The 7,729-nt window shown below is 49.5% G+C and overlaps 1 protein-coding gene across 1 annotated transcript in view; it reads left to right on the forward strand.

The window, feature by feature from the left end:
- Positions 1–7,729, forward strand: part of EXTL3 (exostosin like glycosyltransferase 3) — a 169,991-nt gene that overhangs the window by 115,208 nt on the left and 47,054 nt on the right. The window contains 1 exon segment of the mRNA XM_014522552.2: positions 5,328–7,729. This exon segment is cut by the window's right edge and continues 1 nt beyond it. Coding sequence (XP_014378038.1) covers positions 5,790–7,729 — 1,940 coding nt within the window. The 5' untranslated portion in view covers positions 5,328–5,789.

Consider the following 7,729-nt stretch of genomic DNA (forward strand, 5'->3'; position numbering starts at 1 on the left):
CTTTTAATGGGTTGTTTCATCCTCTCGCACCTAACAAAACCTTTCTGTCCGGGGTACAGGGAAAGTGTCCTGCCGTTACCAGGCTCCCTCTGTTTGACTGACAGCCTCGTGCAGGGACGAGGGATTTGCATTCCCTGCCAGCCTTGCACCTCCACGCATGCAAATGGGAGCCGGTGTGCCGAGAATACTATTCAGCGTGAGCCCAGACCTCTCCCCTGTGTGCCTGCCCCGGCCACGCGCCAGGAAGCAAGACAGCTGACTTAGCCTGTTCTGACTTTTTAGCCCTTTTATCCTCCCAGCCTTTGGAGATTTACGCTGCTGCCCTTTGCTTGGCAGAATTATGAAAATATGATGTTCCTTAATTTTCAGTCTCCTGGCTGCTCTTTAGCTCCCAGCAGCTGGCGGCTGGGGAGATTTCCTATTTAATCACGGGGAGCTATGTTAGCAACCACAGATGCCCTTGCAATGAAAAAGACTCTGGGAATTGTGGCAGTATTAATCGTCTACCCTCCCCACCCTCCCAGTTTGTCTGGTTAAGATCAAATCCTCAGTTTATTTTCTGGTACGTGCTAACGTACTCAGATGGGCTAGATTTTCTTTCATCGTCTCTCCTCTCCCTTCCCCTCCATGAAAGCAAATCTTTCCCCCCATGCCAATTTTTTGTGTGTTGTGGATAGCACCCCTTTGTTGTGTTTCTCTTCTCCATTAACTATCCACAAATGTGCTGGGCTTTCGAACGGAGCCAGTGAAAGATTGGTTATTGGCAGCCCAGCGGAAGAGTCTTGAAAAGCAGGTGTCGACGGGGAGCTGTCCTCCAGGGGACGTTTCTAGTGGGTTCTGCGAGGATTGGGTCTTAGATCCGATGCCGTTCACTGTTATCAGTGATGTGAGAGCAGATATAAAATCCCTGCTGACTTCAACCATCTGGAGCTTCTCCTTGCGCGTGCTCATCAGTCGCCATACGAGGAGGTCACCGCCTTGCAGTCCGTTCACAGTTACGATGCACGCCAGCCGGGTTCTTGTCAAAATATCCCCGGCATCCAATTCACTCCAGCCACCCAGCGTACAGCAAAGTGGGCAGACTTCAACAAACATGATCACCAGAAGGGACTGCAGCCCCACATTCAGGGAGCGCTCACTAGCACCTTAAGCATGCCCTAAGAAAAAACGCAGCCCCAAAAGTAACTGGTGCCAGTACGTTGCCCAGGTCAAGTCACCACTCTTGGCGGGGCAGCGTGCATCTCGATGGGTTAGGATTGCAAGGGAGCAAGGGTGTGTAATTATCTCGCCATCTGCTGACGCATCACGGATGTCTGCCCTTTGTTGGGTGCATAAGAGGAACAGTTTTAGCTCCCTGGAGAAACGGCTGATAACATTTAAGCAGTTGAGTGGTGGGAGAAGGAGCCTATTCATTAGCTTAGGGGTTGACAACCGACAGCCCACAGAGCCACTGGGTCCGGGCCACAGGGACTTCACCTGCACCATGGCTGGGTGGTGGCAGCGGGTCCTAGCACTGGCCTTCCTCGGACCCTAGCTGGCTCAGTCTGTTGTGAAAAGAGTGCCATCGATTTGATACGACGTCAAGGGCTTCATACATTTGCAGATGAGAGCTGGGCAGAATTGTTAGTGATGATAGAGAGAGAATATCCACGGTGTGATTATTTGGTAAAATGGGCATTTTAATAGCCATCTGGGAACATGCCATGCTTACAAAATGGGGAGGCTGTACCCTGGAAAGCTGGGACTCGGGAAATAATTTTGGGGTCACATTAGCCCAGTGAAATGCTGTGGCTCTAAGGGCTAATGTGGTCCTGTGTTGGATAAAGAGGGCGGTATTGACTGAGAGGACAGGGCTGAGACTGATGTGGAGTATTGAGTCCAGTGTTGGTGCCATCATGTTAAAAAGGATGGTATAAAACTGGGGAGTAGAAAAGAGCCACACAAGTGATTTGGGGACTGGAGAAAATGCCTTTCAGTGAGTAAATTAAGAGCTCAGTTGTAGCTTGTCAAAAAGAAGAATGAGAAATGACTTGATTACAGCATAAGCACCTTTGTGCGGAGAACAACTGCGTACTAAAGAGCTCTTTAGTATGAGAAAGATAAGGAGAGCCAATCCCTGGAAGCTGAAGTCAGGCAAATTTAAATGAGAAACTGGGGACAGTCTTAAATTAGGGCAATTAGTCTTTAGAACAAACGAGCGGGGTAAGCAGTGGTTAATCCAGTTCTTGATGGTCTTCACATCAAGGCCTTTCTTGAAATTCAGCTTCAGCCATGCACACAAGTTATTGCATTCAGCGCACAGGGAACCGGGTGAAGTGAAGTGTAATGGCCAGTGAATACAGGAGTTCACACTGGATGATCTGGTGGTCCCGTCTGGCCTTTGACGCGATGAATGTGGTTGCTGCCAGCCCAGCCGCTCTAATCGGTACCTAAGAATGATGCAAACTCCAGCTGGTGCCATGAATTTGATTTTGTGACTCCCTAATCTAGGCTGAAACATCTAGGTTGCTTCATAACAGCTTTAAGCTGTCTATGATAAAGCCCTTCGCAAGAACCTGCTTGGTGGGCCACACGCGTGCTGTAGATATACGGCACAAACTCATGGGATATTGTTACCGTCTTTGCTACCAAAACAGGGTGGCTTGTGATGGGAACTGCACATGGAGTATCAAAAACCATTGCCTTGATTAAATAACCATTTAAGATGTATTTGTTTTCACTGCTGCCTGATTTGAACTAGTTATTAACCTGGCAAGTTGGATTAGCTGTTCACGTTAGTGTTACAGGGTGCTTACCAAAGCCTTGGCATGAAAGAAATGTGTGCGTATAGCAGGCCAGATTAATCATTGGTGGAAATCAGTGGATGAATTTAGTCCTTTGTGATTAACATAAGCTGGTGTGAGCAACTGTAAGACCCTTTAGGCTGAAGGTTTGTGCAACACAGCTGTCACTGCCATCATTCTTCTTGCTCTTTGCTATTTAAGGCCCTGTATAAATACCATCATTTGTTATAAAATAGCCAGGAGCTTCCTTAGTGCATAGAGAAAGTGTTGCTATAATTGATTCTCTTTTTTTCCTCGGCGAGTCTGGTTTAAGGCCACCTAAATTTAATTCAGAAGGTGGTAATAAGAAAGCAGGATGATGAAGGAAGTTGGAAATGGGTATCCGTACTTGGAGATGGCTGCCAGTAGGCGCGGTCTTCCTTCCAGCAAAATATCCCAATGTTTCTTAGAAGATTTCCTACTCCACCTCATAGTTTCATAGTTGGTCGGGTCGGAAGGGACCTGAGTAGATCATCAAGTCCAACCCCCTGCCATGGCAGGAAAGAGCACTGGGGTCAAACGACCCCAGCAAGGTGTCCATCCAGCCTCCCCTTAAAGACCCCCAGGGTAGGAGCCAGCACCACTTCTCTTGGAAGTCGGTTCCAGATCCTAGCCGCCCTGACTGTGAAGTTGCGCCTCCTGATGTCTAGTCTTAAACTACCCTCTGCCAGCTTGTGCCTGTTATTTCTAGTCACTCCTGGTAGTGCTCGGGGGAACAGGGACTCCCCCAGTGCCTGCTGGTCCCCTCTGACTAGTTTGTAACAGGCCTCTAGATCCCCCTCAGCCTTCTCTTGTGGAGGCTGAACAGGTTCAGGTCCCGTAGCCTCTCCTCGTAGGGCCTGCCCTGCTGCCCTCTGACCATGCGGGTGGCCTCCTCTGGACCCTCTCCATGCTGTCCACATCCCTCCTGAAGTGCGGTGCCCAGAACTGGATGCAGTACTACAACTGTGGCCTGACCAGTGTCGTGTAGAGGGGAAGGATCACCTCCTTGGACCTGCTCGAGATGCATCTGTGGATGCACGACAAGGTGGGGTTGGCCTTTCTGACTGCATCCCCACACTGTTGGCCCATGTTCATCTTGGAGTCAATAATGACTCCAAAATCCTTTTCACACCTACAGGCTGGTGAGAAGGGAGTTCCCCAGCCTGTAGGTGTGCTGCTGGTTCTTCCTCCCCAGGTGCAGCACCTTGCACTTGTCAGTGTTGAAACCCATCCTGTTCTCTTCCGCCCACCCCTGGAACCTGTCCAGGTCTGATTGCAGCCTATTCCTCCCTTCTAGCATGCCCACATCCCCCCACATCTTAGTGTCGTCAGCAAATTTGAACAAGGTGCTTTTTACCCCCTCGTCCAAGTTGCTGATGAAGCTGTTGAACAGTGCGGGTCTGAGAACTGAGCCCTGGGGGACCCCACTGCCCACATCCCTCCAGGTCGAATAAGACCCGTCCACCACCACTCTCTGGGTGCAGCTGTCCAGCCAGTTAGTGACCCATCTGACTGTGTAGGCATCAGCACTACAGACTCCTAGTTTTTTAACGAGAATGGGGTGAGAGAGAGTGTCGAAGGCCTTCCTAAAGTCCAGAAAGACTACGTCCACTGCTACCCCTGCGTCTAAGGATGTTGTGACCTGGTCATAGAAGGCCACCAGGTTGGTCTGACAGGACCTGCTTCAAATGAACCTCAAAAAGAAACCAAGTGGTGATTGGGGTACTGGTTTGGGGTATGGAAGACCCTAGGTTCAAGTCCCTGGTCTGAATGAGGAGGGATTTGAACCCGGGTTTCCGATATGCCAAGTGAGTTCCTTGACTATTGAACTTAGTGTTCCCTCTTTCTCCCCCACCACGAGAGAAATCTTTCCTGGTACTAATGTCCACAACCCTTTCATCCCAAGAAATATTTGTTTGGATGAATCCTTATTCTTCCAACTGGAAATAGCTTCTAAAGATTCCTGGCCGGCTTTGGTCCTGAATAACGTTAACGTTACCAGGTAAGTGCAGTTTGCCCTGACTACAAAGGATGTTCTGCGAAGGTCCCGGACTGGAACAGCAAGTATCTCCACTCCTGTGTCGCAGTCGTAGCACGTTGCTGCTCTGTAAGGCCATTTGCTTGAGAATGGCAACATGCCCTAAGACCCTGTCCTTCAGAGGAGGAAGCCGGGACACGCAGATGTTAGGTGGCTCGTCCAGAGCATTGCAGTGAGTTGGTGGCAGGGAGAGGAATAGCAAAAACAAATGGCTGCTCTTTTCTCATCATGGGACCACATAATGCTCTTTAAAAAAGAGGTGTTTAGATCGAGCTGCCACTAAGAAAGCTGTGTCGACGTCTCATGAACCCTGGCAGTTCCTCAAGTTTACAAGTTATTTACTCAGTAGGCGTCAGGCAAGTGATAGGGAATCAAAACAGTGATGCTGTTCTTTAATTCTGTAGATGCTTTTAATAAATGTCTCCTTTGTAGTTTAAAGAAGCGTCATTTTTACATTGTCTGAATATATGATTGTTCTTTTGTAGGACCGGCGGAGGAGGAACAGCCCAGCCGTGATGAGAGAGACTGACATTTATTCAAGTATCTTCCAGCTCGTTGTCAACAACGGCTGTCACTTCTGAATACTCGTTGGATGGTGATGCAGCATGTCAAGAGCAACGGTACAGGTTGCCTCGATGCCATTGTGCATGTTTTGTTCTGCTTGGGACTTCATATTGCCATGACAACACAGCGACACCACTAGGAACAGCCAGCTAGCTCAGATCAAGAGGGAAGTTCAATGACTGTTCCTAATAGGATCCAAAGTTGCATTTGCAACAAAAGGGCCCTGAGCAGCCATCTCCACAGCGAGAAGATGAAATTTCCATTCTATTGGCCCTTTATCAAGAAGGCACAATAACATTTCCTTCTAAAGACTTGCTAATAAAAACTGCTTTGGTTATGGCTACTGATCCAACGTGATTGGGCGTCCACCGACTCTCGGACTCATGACTGGATATACGATGTTGCGAAATGGGGGAGTGGGGAACGGAGGCCAACCCTGGATGTTACGATGGTCCAGTCGGATCCGGCTCACCTGGCTTAGCTTCACCCTGTTCATCATCCTCGTCTTCTTCCCCCTTATCGCCCACTACTACCTAACCACCATTGACGACGCAGATGATGCCGGCAAGCGCATCTTTGGCCCCCGCACGGGCAACGAGCTGTGCGAGGTGAAGCATGTCCAGGACCTGTGCCGCATCCGCGAGTCGGTCAGCGAGGAGCTGCTCCAGCTGGAAGCCAAGCGGCAGGAACTCAACAGTGAGATCGCCAAGTTGAACCTGAAGATCGAAGCCTGCAAGAAGAGCATTGAAAACGCCAAGCAGGATCTCCTGCAGCTGAAGAATGTCATCAGCCAGACGGAGCATTCCTACAAAGAACTGATGGCTCAAAACCAGCCAAAGCTCTCCTTGCCAATCCGGCTACTGCCAGACAAAGATGACGCTAACTTCCCTTTGCCAAAATCCAACAGGAACTGTAGGCTGCACAACTGCTTTGACTATTCACGCTGCCCGCTGACATCTGGCTTCCCCGTGTACGTCTACAACAGTGACCATTACCCTTTCGGAAACTCCTTAGACCCTTTAATTAAGCAGGCCTTTGAGGCGACCGTCAGAACTAATGTTTATGTGACTGAAAATGCAAACATTGCTTGTGTGTATATAGTTTTAGTGGGGGAGCTACAGGAGCCCATAATGCCAAAACCTACTGAACTAGAGCAACAGTTGCACTCTTTGCCATATTGGAGGACTGATGGACACAACCATCTGATCATTAATTTATCGAGAAAGTCGGAAACGCAGAACTTTATCTATAACATTAGCACAGGGCGTGCCATGATTGCCCAGTCCACCTTCTACGACGGACAGTATCGGCCCGGGTTTGATATTGTGGTATCGCCTTTGGTCCACGCGATGTCTGAACCCAACTTCTTAGAGATCCCACCCCAGGTGCCAGTCAAGCGCAAGTACCTGTTCAGTTTCCAAGGAGAGAAAATAGAATCTCTCAGATCCAGCTTGCAAGAGGTTCGCTCGTTTGAGGAGGAAATCGAAGGCAATGCCCCAGCTGACTATGACGATCGGATCATTACCACCTTGAAGGCTGTCCAGGACAGCAAATTGGACTTTGTCTTGGTGGAATTCACCTGTAAGAACCAGCCTAAGGCAAGTCTGCCCACTGAGTGGGCTCTTTGTGGAGAAAGGGATGACAGGCTAGAGCTACTGAAGCTATCTACTTTTGCACTGATAATCACCCCGGGGGACACTCATCTGGTGATCTCTGCTGGGTGTGCCATGAGACTCTTTGAGGCTCTGGAAGTCGGAGCCATCCCAGTGATTCTTGGAGAGCAAGTTCAGCTGCCCTATAACGATGTGATCCGGTGGAACGAGGCAGCCTTAATCATACCAAAGCCACGTATCACAGAAGTGCACTTTCTTCTGAGAAGCATTTCTGATAATGATCTCCTTGCCATGAGGAGGCAGGGCCGTTTCTTGTGGGAGACCTACTTCTCCACCTCTGATAACGTGTTCAGCACAGTCTTGGCCATCATAAGGACTCGAATCCAAATCCCAGCAGCTCCTATTCGAGAAGAAACTGCAGTGGAAATCCCACACCGATCTGGCAAAGCTGCTGGTACGGACCCCAACATGGCAGACAACGGAGACTTGGACCTGGGGCCTGTGGAAACCGAACCACCCTATGCGTCTCCCAAATACCTTCGCAATTTTACCCTCACGGCACTGGATGTCTACAGGAATTGGAATTCAGCTCCAGGACCTTTCCACCTCTTCCCCTACACGCCCTTTGACCCCGTTTTACCTTCAGAAGCTAAATTTCTAGGGTCTGGAACTGGATTTCGACCGATCGGAGGAGGAGCAGGTGGTTCTGG

This window comes from Alligator sinensis, unplaced genomic scaffold (assembly GCF_000455745.1).
Source record: "Alligator sinensis unplaced genomic scaffold, ASM45574v1 scaffold637_1, whole genome shotgun sequence".
Lineage (NCBI taxonomy): Eukaryota > Metazoa > Chordata > Crocodylia > Alligatoridae > Alligator > Alligator sinensis.